A 17573-nucleotide genomic window follows, 5' to 3' on the forward strand; every position below is an offset into this window, starting at 1 on the left:
GAGAGGCCCGGCTGGTCCAAATTTTGCATCCACTATTTTCTTTCATTCTCTAGCATATTTTCTTTGTTGCATGCATGCATGCATGTTTTCGTCTTTCCTACCGAGTATTTCCTACCCACTCTTAAGATATCCGCCTCGATTTGCCAAGTTCCGTTTACGCTCTTGCTTGGATGATATTCGCCTTGTCTTGCCTCTATGCTGCTGCATTTATGTTGGATATAGTTAGTATAGGTTGATACTTAGCTACCTAAGTAGTCATCCTTGTGTATATTATAGGCTAAATACATTTTTCTTTTGGAAACAACCGCTCCGTAATCCTATTTGGTACCTCAGGTGGTTCTTTATACCAGGTTTGCACATAGAGTTCGATATATCCTGTTCTACCCTGGCGGCTGAAAAGTGCCCAGGTCTTCAAGTCTAGGATTCAATTCAATTCGATTTATTTCCTCATTTTATTCTTCATAAGAAAACGTTCACTAAACTAAATTCTGGTCGTTATCAAGCAAAGCGCCTCTTCCCTGAAACTTGTATTTTTGCGTGTAGTTAAGAGGATAATAAATGGAATCCGAGAAAGAAGAACGACAGGCAGTAAAAAAACGGAAAAAAATGAAATAACCTAGGCCCTAGTTGAAAGAGTTGGAATGTATCTGTCTTTTCGTGGACCATCATCCATAACCAACAGAGGCTCCAGTGCCTTTCCTTCCCGCTAAAGGATTCAGTTTAGATCCAGAGAAAACTGGGACCAACATATGTAGTTAATGCTGTAAATTGGAAAATTGGACTTCTGGAAGCCTTCAAACGCAGAAAGGATACAAAAAAAGGGTTAAATGAGGTAGGGTACGGTCACGCCAACATGAGAGGATTTGGAAATGGGAACAATGGAAAAGAGGCAAAAACTGCTGAATCGATAATCACAGAGCTCCTTTTTCCTGTGTGAACTCCCATAGCATCTTGATTAGAGAGTCTGGGAGGGTATACAAATCGACGTGGAACTCTCCCTCTGGTAAAGATGTTAATGGATGGCTTATCCTCACGGGTTTGAGAGCGAAGGGACTTACGCTCAACGTCATTCTTGGTGTAGGAGTCGGGGGCCTTGTTATCGTGAACCATTTGTACCACCTGGAGGAGATCATCTTCGCCGAGTCGCTGAAGGCCATCGGCCAGCTTGTCCATATCAACCTGTGGAAGAAGTGATTAGATATCGACGCCTTCGTCTTTTCCTACTTAAAAGGAGGGGAGACGACTCACGCTCTTGTCTGTTCGCTTTTTCTTCTTGGATCCTTCCTCTCCTCCTGCAGAACGCTTCGACTTCAACCCATTCTCATCGCCAGGGACAGGTCCAGATTCGCGAAGCACCCCTAACAGGGCTGGCTTGGGGTTCTTAAATGTCTATAGAAAACGTGAGCGCCGAATCCTGACGAGGGCAAAATCCTAAGCGAGGCTGAGGCATACAATGACGTGCTTGGACTCGTAGCGCGTTTGCGCAAAGTTAAGGTCGTGCGCGATGACATGGTCTTTGTCCGCGGCAGTGAGGCTGATTTGCATATCAAACTCACCCCATCCTTCTTCTTGGATCCTGAAAGGGGGGTTCTTGACAACTGTTATTTCTAGGTTAGCCGCCACTGTTCAACCCTCGCTCCCCGCTCCACACATTCGCGGTCCTATAGTACGGACAAACGCAGAACAATAACAGGTGGGCCGAAGAAACTAAGAATCGGAAATAATAACGGACCTTGGTTTGCTCTGTTCCCGAAACTGGGATGTAAATTGTAGGTCACCTTGTCGAAAACATTGGCTGCCACCTGCTCACCCTGGTCGTTGATGAGGTACACCTCAATTGACCATGCTCGGAGTGGAAAACCTTCAACGCCGGAATCCTTGTTTCTGTAACACGCAAAATAAATCCATCAGCAAATGTTTGTTATATCCATGGACTATCCCTAGTATCGGCGGCGACACCGGCGACGCGACTATTCATTGTCTCATGCGAATGTGTGCGCTAGTCAAGAACATCTGCCTATAAGCACGCAAAAGCAGCAATGACACGAGACAGGTGCCAGCGACAGAATATCGAAGGAGGATGGTACACGGATTTGGGCCCATTCTTGATGCGGAGCTAGGGAGGCGAGACCGGGGTGGAAACATACATGACCTGCTGCTCTGTTATGAGCTTAACGTTTCTCTTAACCTGTATGAGATCAAACGCGTTCGTTAGCAAGCTGCGCAAATGCAATGCTAAGCTATTGGGAGAGTGTCCACGCCCAGGTGGGTTTGTAGCGACGTGGACCAACAAGGAGCTACAAGGTCGGAAGACTCACGTCGGGCATGTTGGTATTAGGATCAAGATGACGCGAGTTGCGGACTCGATAGCAAGGGAGGATAAGAGGTGCTTCAGCTAGTTACCCTTGAGGGGGAGGCTTCGTGGGAATGCAGCTTTCGGGGCCGAAGCTGTCGCAGGCGGAGTGAAAAGCTGGCGGCCGAAAGCTCCAGCAACTCCGCAGAATCAGGAGACGAGGAAGACGCGAGTTGAAGCTGACAGGCAGATAAAGGAGAAGAGCGAAATAAAATTGATGATTGAGTATCGAGCAGAGGTGCTTAGGTCGTTGTGGGCGCGCGAGGGGAGGCAGAGAATCGTAGAGCCGATGCAAAGAATGGGCGGCGAGAGGAGCCCGCAAGGCAGGCGGGGGAACTACAACGGCCCTCCTACACACACAGCCCTCCAGAAGCAGCCACAACTCCTCCAGCCGCACTTTGAATTATAGACTATCATAGGCATGCACATATTTTCATTGTATATTCGATGGATAGTGTGTCTATCTACTGCCAAATGGCTGAACACGGCCGCCTCAACTAGTGACAAAAGACCGTCATACGGTAGTGTCTACCAAGAAGTCAGGGTCATGCCAGCGTCATAATCGGCTCGGCGGGGAATCCATTAGCAGAACCATCATTCTGCATTTTCATTCATGCGTACATAAGGCGTGGGCAGGGTAGGGTGAATGGAGGATGATGGGTTAGGAATCGACTGGGAATCGTGTCAGGGGAGAAAAATAAAAGAAACGCCGAGTTGATGAGATTTCATTCCATCAACCTCGTTGTGATAGAAGGGTAGAAAGTATGCATTAAGAATATTCCTCCAAATGCTCGATAATTCTGAGAAGCCGGTCTGGAAAGGAAATCTACTGCTTGAGAAGCTTCGCGTTCTCCTCCCTGGCCGACTCGAAAGCTTCCTTGAAGAGGTTGGCATCTGCATCGGGTTAGAAAAAGTCGGTTTCGCGTGGATAGCAATGCGGTAACATACTCTCACTGTTGGCAAACCGAATGGCCAGAGTGGAAGCCTCAGGCTCACCCTCACTGACGTCTGCAGCAGCGTTCCAAACCCAACTGCGGTCACTACCGACGTTGGGGCTGAGCTTCATGTCAGGGACAACTACACTCGCATTAGCACTTCAGGATCAAAGATGACTCCGCGTATGAGGTACGTACTGTAGTGGTTGGCGCAGACCTTCAGGGTCTTGTCTCTGCGCATCACCAGACGGCTCTTGCCGTTCTCCTTGTGCTTCAGCAGTCTAACGTCGCCGGTACCACGCTCCTTCCACTCCTTGCTATCACGGTCGAATCTGAAGAGCTTGGCGCGCATCTTGAAGGTCTGTTCTTCGAGCTCTTCGTTGGTCTTGGTCTCAACAGTCTCCGTAAGGCGGATGACGGGCTCGAAGTGGACTTCAGGGGACTCGGGGGCCTCTTCCTATAGGTAGGGTATCCGTGTTAGCCATTGCCCCAAGTTTAAACCTATATCCGCAAAATTCTGCCCCTGAAGGCACGCGATCTCACAAACAAAAAAAGAAGACCACAACAAAACCGAACCAGAAAGATAACCAGAAGAAAGAAAGAACAAGTGTGCACTTACTTCATCCTCACCCTTCTGGGCCTTGGAAGAACCAGAGGGCTCATCTACCTCCTCATCCTCCTTCTTCTCCTTCTTAGGACCGCCACCGAACATGGAGAAGACGGTGTCAGACGTCTTGGCAGCCGCATCCTTCGCGGTTTCAGTAGCAGACTCAGCTGAGGCCTTAACTTCCTCCACCTTGGAAGTTTCAGTGCCAGTGGTGGTCTCCTCGGCCTTCTTTGTTGTCTCCTCAGGAGCGCTGGTGGTGGGGTCGGGCTTAGTCTCAGCGGCGTCAGACATGGTGAAGGTACGTTTCGGTTTCTGCAGATTTGGATACAGTTAGGAGGACTCTAGTTAGATAAGGCCGTTGCGATTTACCTGAAGATGGGAAATATAAAGAAAAGGGCTCTATGGGGTGGATATCACTGGGGAGGGAGAGGAGGAGGGGAAAATTATGGGCGGCGGGTTGTTTTTGGTTGTAAGTGGGTAGGTTCATGGCCTGAGGCCGCCAACACTAGTGTGCCACCGCTCGAGTTCTTCTGCCTACACATCAGAAACAAACAACATTACATATATATTTCGTTTGGGGCTTGAGTGACCATTGTGGAAAAGAATTGTTTCGTTATTCATTGTTACATAAGACAGACTGTCTCTCAAAATATCTGTTGATTTCATCTTCGCGAACATTATTCGTGTGAAACCAACCCAACCCAAACTTGATAAGAAAGTAAAAGATGTGAGTAGAACAATAATGGACGCAAAATTAACATATGAATAAAAGAGAGATATAGGATATGTAGAACCAAGTGCTGGATAGGGCTAGTTATCCCAAACATAGCTCTGTCCAAACATCTACAATCCCTATGAGGCATTTCCTTTCATCAAGCGTCTTGCTCTCCTATGTGCTTTGTCGAGGGTCTTCGACTTCCGCACGTTGTGGACATGCTCCCCGATTTTTGGACTTAGACGTTGCGCACAAGCATTGATCTTGTCCCAGGTACTGCTTATGATCTGTTTCGCTTCATCGTTTACCTTTTTGGCATGGCATTGCAGCACAGAGGACGCGGATACAAAGGGCTGCACAGCAGTGCGTTGAAAGACTTCGGAAACTTGCTTGGACGTTGGTAAAACGATATCTCGCGCATTGAAAGGCACCGAGAGAGAATCCCGGCGCAGGAGGCTCGCTTTCTGTCGAAGAAAATGTGTCCGTTTCACTATGTCTCCCACGAGTACTTGGAGTTCATTAGAGGCTCGGCCATAGACTTCCGATAATCCCATTTGCGCTGTGCCCACGTCCCGCACAAGCTCTGATGTAATGGCCTGAGCTGCACGCTTCCAGTTCGCAACTTTTAGCCAAGGTGTTCCCAGATCCACCGACACGGTTTGGCTAACTGGTGGCTTTGAGTCGACGGTAATGGTGACGTTGACATGACCATACGCCTCTTCTCGGTCCAGTTTGAGCGAGTAAACACCATCAAAGAGCCTAGAAAGTTCATACTGAAGCCACTGGCTGCGTCGGGTAACTCGGACATTGAAGTTTGGCGACCTTTTTGAACCCGATGATTTGTTTGGGGGTTTGATGACAAGATGGCAATCGCCGACTACTTGGATTTCAAAATTCTCGGACGGCTGTAATAAATCGATGCTCGACGGTCCCCCGCGTATTAGATGTTGAAGTTGGGACAAGCCGTTAGGCTGGTGTCCCAAAACTTGAACGTTGCGAGTCGTTGACGAAAGTGCTGATAAAGAAGTTTGTTCCACCTCCGCCATTGGGACGATGCTGGTAGTATGAATGCTAGAATTGGGGGAGATTTGACTAGTGGTTACTGACCGAGCGAAGAGGCTTGAAATGAAGAATGCAGCGGCCTTCAAGGCTAAATGACCCAGGGCGAGTGTCCCGGCGGATAAGGCGGTAATCATTAAGACACGCAGCACGAAGGCCAACTGGGTATCATCACTCAAGTAGGGCAGGGGTAGTACTTTTTGAGTGAGGCCTTTGACATCCAAAGCCGACTTCTTCTGAACAACACCTGGGCAAGACTTGGGGTGTTTCCTGGGGTAAATGTTTGCCAATGACGCCAAATTTCTGTTTAGCTGACCGGGCGATATACTTTCAAAAGTGCTCAGATCAATCGGATATCGTTTCAGAACCGTGGTCTTGCCGGTGGGTATATGGCGAGATTCTAGACACATGTGAAGACTGTGGTGATTCACGGGGATTGATTCCCTTGACATTTTCCAGAAAGGTTTCTCTGAAATAACCATTGTTGGTACGCCATGTCGTTCCATGAACATTCGCGCAGACTTCTGGGTGTTCATAGCGGCCGTGGTGTCCTGCGAGGACAGGAAAATGATGGCCATATCTGGGAGTACCCATTCGGTGGATGATGAGATACTATATCCGGTCCCTGCCCATAGAGACGTGCACGCAGGTCGATTCTTAAACTTCAAGTTAATTGTCCTAGGCCTGTCAATATGTGACTCAGGCGTGGCCTCGAGACATTCGTCAACAATTAGCTGGAAGTGGATGGGAAGAAGCTCCGCAAAATTAGGAACAGCGCCTGCGCCGAACGAAGTGGGAACCACATGGTATCTGGAAGACTCAGTTGAGCTGCTTTCGAATCCACTAGACGTGCTCGACACCAGGACATCACCAAGCTTGTCAAGTATGATGCCGCGGGATTCCGAACTTCCGACATACACTACGCGGAATGGTTTATCCGTGTCGATGCTCTTCTTTGTTATCGTTTGTTGGAGAGTGGCCATCAGAGTCAAGTCTTGCATATGGGTGGGGAGGTTATCTCCTAGCTCAGCAATCTCGGGACCATCGATCAACCGTATGGTGTGCTTGAGCTGTACCTTCTCAGCCTCAGGCCACTGGTCAGGCTCGATGAATTCGATAGACTCAGTGGATTGGCGAAAGGCAGTCTGAGCGGTGAGAGCACTGTCGTCGATGGAGCATCCGACCTGAGGAAACATGGGCTGTAGCTCTTGAGACTCGGAAACATCACTTCTGGAGTCGTAGCCTTCGTTCTCTAGGCCTTCCTCATAGTCCGCATCCATATCATCGTTGCTGCTGTACCGCTCGTCTAGGCTCGCCACGTCATCAGGGCCGCTTGGGTCGATTAATGATCCTGCATCGGTCTGTTCAGAAGGAGCCCCATCCTCGGAGTGTATATCTGATAAACTCAGTGTTGCCCAGCTCTCACTTAACGATTGTCGTGGATGGTCTGCCGGGGGCGTTGACGTCATATTGATAGGCGTCGAGCGGGATAACCACTCCTCAACCGAACCACTGAGGGGAGGTAACGTTGGATATTGTAAATGTGAAATGCCCGAGGTAGTATGTGGGCGCCTGGAAGGAGGCTTTGAAGAGTCAGCCATATTGTGAGAGTGTTAATGCCATGCAACGGATATCAGATCAATAGCGGGTCAAATGGAGTAAAGCGGAGCGGAGGAGCTTCGGGTCGAACGAGACGCTCGACAACTTGACTCCCTTGAATGAAACAAAAAATTCAGCGAAGAAGTGTGCGTTAACTCGACGAGGACAAAGTTGTCTTTTAGGATATCTGACCCAGAGCTTCTCTGAACAGGCCCAGCCTAATAGGCAGATGCCCGATGACAAGCTAGGCGGCCGTTGATGTGGGGGAGGGGGAGAGTGCCAACTTGCCGGGCGGAAGAGGAGTCAGGTGAGTTACGGAGTAAAAGTAGAAAGAAAGACTCACCCCGTCCGTTGGTTAGTATGAGGGTCTTTGGCTTTTAATGATCGGGTCAGTAATATTTCTCACTTTATCAGAGACACTGGCGTTGATGAAGGAAGAAAGACGATGGAGGAACCTTAGTAGTAGTGACAGATGCAGGTGCAAGGCGTAACAAGGTCAGATAAGCAGTCAGCTGATGACGAGGGGGTGGTCGGTCCAAAGTTACGGGTACTGTGAAGACTGGACTATGGTCAGTAGTAAAGTAAATTGTGAACTTTACAAGGACTCTTCGTCTTAACCTGAGCGCTTATCGGTCCATAGGTAGATATCGCCAAGGTATGGATATAGTGGTACTGCCCGAACGGTAGCTATACTCCAGTTGGTTCCTCTGCCAACCATAGATATAACTCTATGACTATGGTAGTACAGAGTAAATCGGAATATCTACTGTACCTAGTACTCTCAGGTGATATGCTTTTTCCATGGCCAAAAACTATCGGATCCTTCAACATACGTAACCGATTTAGACGTTCCCATTTCAGAGAAAATAGGGCCAGTAGGTCTTTGTATAATGGCTAACAGGGACAAGTGCATTTCGTTTTTACCATAATAATCAAAGCAGAGGTCCTACGAGCTCCACTGCGTCTATTCTGTATCCATGATCCGTACAACTATCAATTTCGAATACCAATTTCAAGCCCCGCGAGTCTTTTATGTCCAGCAAAGTCGGGAACAAGAGAAAGAACACCCCCCAAAAAGTCTCCAAGTGAAATACACAAAACACGCTAGATGATTTGTCGATATTGATGATAATGGCCACGCCATCTTCTAGAGAAGAAGTCGTCATATCCGTAAAATAAAAAAAAAGGAAAACGCCGCCCACAACCCCACAGCCAACGTAACAGGTAGGCTCAAACAAAAATAATAACTCCAACGACGACCCGAGTGATGCTCATAGCCGAACAAGTAGATACGGAAATGACGACGTGAAGATTATACAATGAATATTATAGCAGGCCGTGTCTATGGAGATGCCCACCCTCCAGCAACATCCACCCATTCCGCGAGACAGCTGCCTTGCTTGCCTTCAACATCCACAATGTCTGTATCACACCTGCATCTGCAGCCGACACCATTCTCTTTAACGGGATCAGGGTTGGCCCAATACTCGTCCTCTTCTATACGCGCCTTCTCATCTTCAGTAGTCTCTTCTAGGTACGGGATACGCGGTAGTTGTCGCGCGGGAGCATTTGCAGGGCAATGCTGGATTGTGGTGTGGCGGTAGCCGAAATCACGGAAATAGTGGATATCACTCGGGGACAGAAGGACGCCAGCGGCAAGTGAATGTATGGGTGCATCACCCCACTGGAGCAGTATCGTTAGCCAACAGGGTAGTAAAAGCGATTAACAGGGTCGCTCACTCTCTCCATCCAGAAGCCACCACTCCGGTCCATCATCTCGAAGAATTCTTCATATTCTTTGCTCCGGAAGAAGTCCAAGCGTGCAATTTCGAAGTTACTCCAGAAGTGGCACATGTTATAGCTCTCTCCTTCCATAGTTTCAGGGTCGATTTCATTGGTCTCGCCGGGCTCGGTAATAAGGATTTCTTCAGGGAGAGTCTCTGGTTGCTGATCTTCGAGTTTCGGTTCCTCAATGGGTTCGAGGAACATTTCCCATAAACCTTGCGATTTAATGTTCTTCTTCCGCTTGTACGCAGAGGCATAACGGAAGATATTCGGAACGGTTTCGCGAAGCTCTTTGACAGCAATGGTGAATCCGTAAGTTTTATTGGCCTCGGCCATCTTGATGAAAGGATCACTGATCCATCAGTCAGTAACAGTCAAATGCCAACACTGAAAAGGGTATCCTCACTAGGTGATGTCACAGAAGTATGTGATCTCGGGCTCCAGCCGCCAATACCATTCATACTTCAAGAGTAAGGGGTGTCTGTAGAAGAATCTGAGGGCGACATTAGCACTTCAAACAACATGGGACTAAACGTAATGGCTTACCCAGAATAGAAGCGACACATGTGGTGATAGCTTTCCATACCACCATACATGATTGCCGCATCTCCTTGTTTCCGAATGCCTTCTTTGGCAACCTCGTGGTCAACCCAGCTGGGGTAACCCCACATTGACTCGTCGATCTTTCCGAACTCCACGGGAGCACTTGTATAGTTTTTGACAGTGTTGATGAAGTTATCGTCGAACTCGGCGTCGTTTAAAAAGACGTAGGGGTAGCGGTACCAGCGGTTGAAGTGCCGTTCGATGGACTTCATTGATTGGATAACGCCGTCTATTTCCTTGTTTCTGGCCAGCACAACGAAGGCCGCATTCGCACGGGGACCATCTGTTCCCTCAACCGGAAGACAACCCGTGGCGAAAACTTTATCATATTTCTCGCTTATTTTTCTATGAGAGCGGATTGTTAGCAACATAATAAACATTGACCTTGAATGTTGTATAAGAGCACACGAACCTTATAGATGGCGGCGTGCCCGCTGGTATTAGAATCCCCCCTGGGGAGGCGGGATGTCGGACGAAAAGTAGCAAAATCAGGACTATTACAATGCATGGAAATAATAAAACAAACCCCAGGGGTACAGAAATAGATGAGTTGCCCTTCAACCGTATCCTGCGCCTGAAAAATGCAAATCTTGAAGATTTGTGGCCTTTTTCATAGGACGAGTCATCCAAAGGAAGACTCGGTGTTGAGGGCAACCATTTTTGAACTCGTTGAACGAGGCCCATGGGTGCAAGCGTGCCCAGGTTGGGTCAACCCGCGAAACGATATCAAATTCCAATCAACACAGTTGGGCACCTGCCCGAAGTTGTGTAGGTTTGGAAGGCAAACCGCAAATATTCCAATGATTCCCCTCAAGTTATATCTGCCGCACGCGAGTAACGGCTTGGAACGGATCGAATCGGCGGCGAGCTGGTTGTCAATTTGACAATCGCAGGGGCACAATGATTAATATTAACAGACGAAGGGAGGAGGTGAAATAAATCTGTGCGAAAAGCAGAAATGAACGAGCGGCCGGAGGCAAGCCTCCTTTCTCTGCACTTTTGCTTAGTTGACCAAGCAGAGGACTGGAAGGGCGTTAAAATTAACGCAAGCGACGAGGGCCCTAGACACAGAGGTCAATAGTTTGGGGGGCGGCGACCGGGACATCAATCGGGATGAGGAAACGGTGAGGCCAGGTCGAAGACCGAGAAGCTGCGGAAGCGTCCGATGAAGTTGAAGGCTCGAAGGAATGATTTTAGGGACGGGGATGGTCGAAGTTTTGCCAAGCGTAGGGAGGCGTCAGCAGCCATGGGCGTGATTACAGGTGGTAATTCTGGTAATTTTGGTAAGTTAATCTCCCAGCCCGGAAAGGCGGCTCCCCTGAGAAATTGCTCCTGGTAAGGTACGGTACCTGATATTTACTGTACCGATGATTTGTCCTTGCACGAGACGCTGAACTATTACTTGCGAGTGTCGAAGGATAAACATCAAAGATCGACTTCCTTGTTCTTTGGTTGAGCCCAGAAATACCAATTAAACTCATCTGTCAAGGTTGCAGCGCCTTCGGGCTAATATTTCTTATTCATAGCCCTCCTACTGTTGGAGATTTCGGCGACCAGGTCCTCAGACCCTGACGCTTAGCCCGCCTATAAGAGTAACACGATGTAATTAAGCTAAGGAACCCGGGCTTGAGCTTCCCAAAGCCTCCTCTGACCCGCCTATCTGCCAATTGGATTACTCGTGGAGTGTGGACGCATTCGATTCTAGGGCTGACTCGTGCAGTCGCATTTATGAATTGGCGAATAATTAGGACAACTTATCGCTTCCATCATGGTCCCTTTCTGTTTGCAAGATGGAACAACAGGAACACCAAATACTAGCGGAGTCCAAATAATGCTATTGAGATGGGAGATCCGGCTCATTCCGCATACAAGTGGTCACCCCCAGGGCCTCAGCAGCGGTAAGTTGTAACCAGGTGCCTTGGTAGCCTTAGCTGCGATGTTCATGGTCGCGCAAGATATAATCACAATTGGATTGGGCAGAGGAGCCAAAAGTCCTGACTCTGTACAGTTGAATCATGAAGACCTTATTTTCGTCACAGCCGTTGGGTGTTATAATGCTCAGTAATCAGTAAAAGCACACCTGATGTAGCTCGGTACCTAGTTGGCTATAACCAACCTATGCTTTGTCATATCTCTAATAGACTTCGGTGCTAGTCAATGGTATGCAAGATCATGGACTTCTTTATGCCTGGAGGCGAAATATTATTTATTATTCCCTTACTGTTGAGCCTGGACTCGGTCCAGAACAAGAACAGTCACCGTCCGTGGGGTGTAAGGTACGGTATATAATTATATGCGGTAAAATTGATACTAGCGGTAAATATTCGCCAGCTGCGCAGCGGCAGCGCAGAACCCTGAAACCGACAACATACCACGTGACTTACGCTTTTGGATTTTCGGATATGTGGCCTCTCGCGGTCTCGGTTGTGTATTAAACTCACATACTTCAAGCGGTCACTCTTTATCGTGGTTCTCCTAATCTGGGGATTGTATGCGGGACTCAAGGACCAAAATCCAGAAACAGGGGTATTTGCGCTTACACTACCAAAACTTGATCTCGGGTGTTAAGGCCACTTGTTCCACAAAGTAATGGTTACAGGATTTGTCCTGGTGGACCATTGGACTCGAAACGACAAATGCTTCAAGAGCCGTGAATCGCCAGCGGAGCCAGAAACTGCCGAGTAGGTTTATCCGGTATGCTGATGCCTGCCTAATCCCGGTAACCCGAATCAAGACAATCAATATTTCGGTCCAGAAAAGAAAGGAAAGGAAAAGAAAAGTTATACGAGTCATGGTTCTCACTCACCTCATTATTGCATTAGCTCCCACCAAGAACTACAGTACGTAGTTCACCCACCTTGAAGACGTTGGCGCACAGGCCCGTTTATTATCAGGTTGGCAATGCCATTCTTGCTGCGTCTATACCTAGCCACAGAGAGCACAATGTCGTTAGCGCCATGGGCCATGTGCGAAAGGGGGACAGCTAGGCAAGAGCCGCACATTGTTCCCATGGATCGTCCATCCCCTTGCACCTCCCGTCACATATTCAGCTTCAGTTGCTATTGTAACTTCGAGTGTCGACGACGAACCCCTTGTGTGTGTCTGGCTTTTAAATGCGTAAGAAACAATCTGATTGATATACCTCGACTTACCGGGCGCTGTCCATAGTGCGTTTATATGACAATACGCAGTAGGGAGTTCTGCGAGCATGGATAGTCTTGACAGAAATGCACCTAATATGGAGCTTGGTGCTTTTATTGACGGAAGGGATGGCTGACCAGTACAGCCTGGAGAAGGTTCCCTATAACCTCCAGCTTGTTTATGACAGACAGTGCCGGTCGTGGTACTCGGCTACTCCATACTTCAAACGAAACGCCAAGAGCCAGAGTTCAGCCAGAACTTGGACCACGAACTTGAAAAGAAGCCCACGAATATCATCTCCTTGGCTCCGGATAAGGCTGACACCAGCGCGACGTATCTTTAACCCATTTCAATTCGTATATCTCGATGGAGTTATGCAGGACTCAGGGTCCTTTGGTGGACGGGAAGGAGCAGGCTAGTCCAGGCCGAGTCTAGAAGCGGGAACTAGTATGCGCCAGTCCTTATTGGGATTAGGGGATGAATCAGTGGTTGAGAAAAGAGCTTGCTTTCTAGTTGAGACCGGACGCCTTGAGGGGCGAGGGAGCGTTGCGCAGCGCCTGTATAGAGCATACAATAATAGTATCTGACGAGGCGGCCCAATTTATTCGATTCGATTGGAATAACTGGACTGGCTGTGTTTTCTCCTGGCCCTTGGTTCCCTCTTGCTCCTGGCCGTGGAGTTGAACTTAAAAAACGTGCGATCAACAGTCGACACCTGCAAAAGTAGGCGCCGACTCCGCAGCCTCTGGACTCTGGACTCAGGAGTGCCCACCATCTCGTCCCTTTCAACACAGCCTCTTGCGTGCAGTCTGTTTTGCGCCGGTACCCTCCAATATCCTGTTCTTGTCAGCCAGAAACATTCTGGCTGACTTCTGCCTGCCGCTTTTCGTCTGTCCTTAGGCCTCCATATACTATTTATGGAGGCCTGATCCCATCGCCGCCCCGTTGGCCTAGATGCGCGCCTGCTCAGTGTCCTATTAGCGCCAGCTTTCTCCCACCTCGACAATAAACACTTCGTTCGATAAGACAAATATCATATACAGCGCGGTTTAGCGACGTCATGGGGCAAAAGCGCGCGGCGCCCGGCCCGCTGGTTTTCGAGGGGCTTAATACCCCCGCGATTCACCTCCCTGATGGCACAGTGGAACAGTCCTTCCTCTCGCCGATTCAACCACCCACTGCTCATCGTAACGGCCACATGAACTTGGATACTTTTTCTCCGGTCAACGAAAATGGAAGCTTTGAATTTGATCGGGTCCTCAAGTCAAAGAAAGTGAACCGCCGGGTGAAGCCAAAGCATGTAAGTCTGCCTGGTCATTAAAGTTCGCGCATAATTGGAAACGAACCATACTGATTAGCTCGGCGTAGGTGTTTAGAGCATTTTGGAAACCTGCGTATCTCGTTCTCCGGCCGAACTTGTTATCGGTCTACAAGGATGAGGAGGCGACCCGGCTGCGAGCGTCCATATCACTCTCCGAGGTGACTGCAGTTGCACCTATCAAATCCCACCGTTCTTCACGACAGTTTGTTTTCGCTATATTCACTTCGTCGAAGAACTATCGTTTTCAGGCTTTGTCGGAAAAGGATATGGAGGATTGGATTGCGAGGATACGTACCGAAAGCCGCTTAAATGAAGACGAGGATGCTCTTTTTGCTCTCTCAAAAAAGAATGAGCAGCAGGATGCCGTGGTATTTAACAAACAGCGCGTCTATGACACCACTGACCATTCGGATACTGAATATCGGGAGAGGGCAAGCTCCCCTGAATTTGGTCGTGACCTGCCTTCTAGTCATCGAAAGAGACTTGCTAGTCCTGCGGACTATTCAGCGAATGACATTACCTCATACTCTGAATGGTCGGATGGGCCTGGAAGTAACACGAGTGTCCACTCGAAGTCCAAGCCTTCGGCCCATGATTTCTCTTCGTCCGCGCCAACCATTCCGCAGTCTGCTCTTTCTCGCGAAGCCGCTAAAAACCACGAGACCGGGATCCTACGCGACCCAGAAAGGGTTGTCTGCAGCGGCTACCTGAAGTGTCTCAAGATGAAAGGGGGTGTGCGACATTGGAAACGCCTGTGGGTTGTACTACGAGCAAAGAGCCTGGCGTTCTATAAAAACGAACAAGTACGTTTTTCCTAGTTTTCACTCGATATTTCCTTCATGAGTCTTTCCTTTTTCACCTCCAACGTGAATATGCTATTTATGAGAGTAGCCTAACCATTTGACAGGAGTACTCCGCCGTCCAAATCATTCCAATGACTCAAATATTCGACGCCGCAGAGGTTGACCCTATATCTCGCTCCAAAAGCTACTGTCTTCAGATAATCGCAGAGGAAAAAATATACCGACTCTCGACGCCCGACGAAGAATCTCTTGCGCAGTGGCTAGGTGCCCTGAAAAGTATAATTGTTGCGCGGAAGAAACAGGGAAACCAACCAGCAGCGCCATAATATCTAATTTATAAAGCCTAACACGCTCACAGACCTCTAACCCCCCTTTTATTCCTTTCCACTCCGTCCACTATATCTCCTATTTTATCTTCTCTGTGCCTTGACCTCTCGATAAGCCCTACCTCGCTTATCACTATTACTCGCTCGTTGACCTATTCCTCTTTCTCTCTCCTCCTTTTTGCCCCCTTTGATTAATTGAATATATTACATACCCCCGGGACTATTGACTATATTGGTTGGTTTTAGTTTCTCTGTCACTGCTACCTTTTGAAATGGTTACTGGTAACCATTAATGATTCCCACACAACCCAGGGCGTGTATACTATTTTGAGCTTGCCTTCTATTATATTGGCGTCAAGGGCAGCTGAGCGTTGGGCCTGAGATACCTTTTTCTCCTTCTTCCTCTTTTTCTTTGTATCCTTGCCTAATCACATCCTATATTCTCTGAAATTGCTTTCTTGTGACTTGGTTTGGCTCTTTCCCGGGTTCAGATTGTATTTCTATGCGAAATTAATTATATACTATATCCTGCCATCATACCCTCGTATTGCTGTTAAAGCGTGATTGGACAATCCATGTATGACCCCGAACACCCTGGAATCTGAAATCCATAAAAGAGAATGCGGCCTGCTTAGGAGCTGGCTACTTTATATACCTCTGGTACTTTAATCCTCCCTCTCTTCCCCAGGAACAATGTCATAACCTGCCTGCGCAGTGTTTTGACTTTCATGGTTAACGACTAGAAATGAAAGGAATACAACCGTGGCCCCCGCCCAATATAACGGCGTGGCGTACTCGCCCTGTAGGAAGATCTGACCGACCAGGGATAGCGGTATCGTTAGGCTGAGACCCACGGTTACGACCAGCGGGGAGGTTAAGAGCATCGCGTATGCCCAGCAAATGTCTGACAAGAGAGAGGAGAGAGCATTTATCTGTGCGGTTAATTGGTTAGTATAACCGTGACGGTCAGCTGTTATTAGTGGGGTCGGAGTATAAGCATACGAGTATGATAGTCCAAACTCTACTAGTATAAGGGAAAGCAAAGGGCTCAGCGCCGGTTATGTGGAGGACTATGAAGCCCGGCCAGAGCAGGAACATGTTGAAGAAGCCGACGAGGCCGAAGAAGAGCTGCATGTTGACGCGGGACTCGTCACCGACTTGTCGTTTCAGGACGATCGTATAGACGCCGTACATCACTGCGCTGAACGCTGCCATTGCATCACCCAGCGCGATCTCCCCAGCGGATTTGGGAGGGAATCTGCGGCTGCTGTTGCCGTCATCTCCTGGGTTGCTCTCGGAGCCAGAAAGATCGACGCGAGATATGAGAATGATGCCAATCAGGGATGCGATGACACCGGCGAGTTTGCGTACTGTGAATTTTTCGATACCAAAAATGGCCCCGAAGATGAGAGTCCATACACCTGGAACAGAGTGAGCTATCTGCTTTATGATTTGAGCTCTTCCAAGGTATCGTACCACTGGTAGACGTCAAGATAGTCGTGCTTCCAACAGTCGTGAATTGCAGACAAGCCATTGAGAAATAGTTCGCCTACGGCATTAATTAATACGTTTTCCAACAGCACTTTCCCTCTGTACCTAGACCACTCACAGTAAACTAACTTTACGTTAGCCGATAGGCAATATGACAAGTCCATGCTTAAAATACTCACCCACAACAAGCAGAAATGGAGGCTCAACTTTGCAGTCGCCTTCAGGCCCAGCTTCTTGTTGCCATGGCCTTTCCCCGCATCGTCGGCCCTCGAGGCATTCCACGCTCCAGGGCCACGAGGTTCTGCACCAGAGCCTGTGTCATTTTCGAGTATGCGCTCCGATTCAGCACTCGGGTAATGTGAGTCAAGTTGTTGCAGCAAGTTCTCAAATGATTGGACCTGATATAATTTCCCCGAGCGGAAGAGTCCCCAGAGCCTGCTGGCGACAATCGTGAAGAGTGGGAGGATGAAAGTCGAGGTGTTAAGATAGGTAACAAAGAACGGTTTGGAGTATGTATTATCGGCGAAAATAGTCTGGTGCGAGTAGTATCGTTAGAGTGGCTCGTGGTAAGAATATGGATGGCGCTCACGCTGGCCAAAAAGTTGGATGCTGTCCATAATGTCACCACTACGAGGAGCAGACAGATCCCCAGTGTTCTCCTGGCTGTGCTGGCTATTCCGGGGCGCCTTTCGCTTAATGATGACTCCATGGAGGTACCGATATTCCACCAGCGCTGTTAACTTGGATTAGGGAGGGGCGGAGGTGTTGGGGGAGGTTTGTGCGCGTGATGGCGTTATCGGTCGCAATTGAGGTGAGCTGACAGAAGAGTCGCAAC

General features: G+C 48.6%; 6 protein-coding genes across 6 annotated transcripts; 1 reads left to right on the forward strand and 5 right to left on the reverse strand.

The window, feature by feature from the left end:
* Positions 1-417: 417 nt before the first annotated feature.
* Positions 418-2641, reverse strand: ASPVEDRAFT_35383 (putative transcription initiation factor subunit (TAF30)). The gene is made up of 7 exons (XM_040810982.1): positions 2319-2641; positions 2148-2188; positions 1733-1884; positions 1453-1598; positions 1249-1389; positions 1059-1179; positions 418-1000 (listed from the first exon to the last, which is right to left on the reverse strand). The coding sequence occupies exons 1-7, from the start codon at positions 2325-2327 to the stop codon at positions 912-914; spliced, it is 699 nt and encodes a 232-aa protein (XP_040661814.1). The 5' UTR covers positions 2328-2641; the 3' UTR covers positions 418-911.
* Positions 2642-2704: 63 nt separating this feature from the next.
* On the reverse strand, positions 2705-4350 carry ASPVEDRAFT_35384 (Ran GTPase-binding protein YRB1). Its single transcript, XM_040810983.1, has 5 exons — positions 4268-4350; positions 3908-4210; positions 3487-3745; positions 3302-3430; positions 2705-3247 (listed from the first exon to the last, which is right to left on the reverse strand). The coding sequence occupies exons 2-5, from the start codon at positions 4184-4186 to the stop codon at positions 3180-3182; spliced, it is 735 nt and encodes a 244-aa protein (XP_040661815.1). The 5' UTR covers positions 4187-4210; positions 4268-4350; the 3' UTR covers positions 2705-3179.
* Positions 4351-4665: 315 nt separating this feature from the next.
* On the reverse strand, positions 4666-7748 carry ASPVEDRAFT_215604 (uncharacterized protein). Its single transcript, XM_040809468.1, has 3 exons — positions 7612-7748; positions 7096-7382; positions 4666-7020 (listed from the first exon to the last, which is right to left on the reverse strand). Exons 2-3 carry the CDS (start codon positions 7268-7270, stop codon positions 4748-4750), a joined length of 2448 nt encoding a protein of 815 aa, XP_040661816.1. The 5' UTR covers positions 7271-7382; positions 7612-7748; the 3' UTR covers positions 4666-4747.
* An 862-nt stretch (positions 7749-8610) lies between these two features.
* Positions 8611-10340, reverse strand: ASPVEDRAFT_118744 (glycosyltransferase family 15 protein; the record flags this gene model as incomplete). The annotated part of the gene is made up of 5 exons (XM_040805638.1): positions 8611-8952; positions 9009-9405; positions 9460-9546; positions 9600-10001; positions 10069-10340. The coding sequence occupies 5 exons, from the start codon at positions 10338-10340 to the stop codon at positions 8611-8613; spliced, it is 1500 nt and encodes a 499-aa protein (XP_040661817.1).
* Positions 10341-13857: 3517 nt separating this feature from the next.
* On the forward strand, positions 13858-15247 carry ASPVEDRAFT_121730 (PH domain-containing protein; the record flags this gene model as incomplete). The annotated part of the gene is made up of 4 exons (XM_040805912.1): positions 13858-14097; positions 14166-14935; positions 14963-15005; positions 15026-15247. 4 exons carry the CDS (start codon positions 13858-13860, stop codon positions 15245-15247), a joined length of 1275 nt encoding a protein of 424 aa, XP_040661818.1.
* A 665-nt stretch (positions 15248-15912) lies between these two features.
* On the reverse strand, positions 15913-17447 carry ASPVEDRAFT_77831 (uncharacterized protein; the record flags this gene model as incomplete). Its single annotated transcript, XM_040816448.1, has 6 exons — positions 15913-16179; positions 16250-16668; positions 16724-16796; positions 16857-16862; positions 16918-17271; positions 17328-17447. The coding sequence occupies 6 exons, from the start codon at positions 17445-17447 to the stop codon at positions 15913-15915; spliced, it is 1239 nt and encodes a 412-aa protein (XP_040661819.1).
* Between the last annotated feature and the right edge of the window lie 126 nt (positions 17448-17573).

This window comes from Aspergillus versicolor, assembly GCF_001890125.1.
Source record: "Aspergillus versicolor CBS 583.65 unplaced genomic scaffold ASPVEscaffold_1, whole genome shotgun sequence".
Taxonomy (NCBI): domain Eukaryota; kingdom Fungi; phylum Ascomycota; class Eurotiomycetes; order Eurotiales; family Aspergillaceae; genus Aspergillus; species Aspergillus versicolor.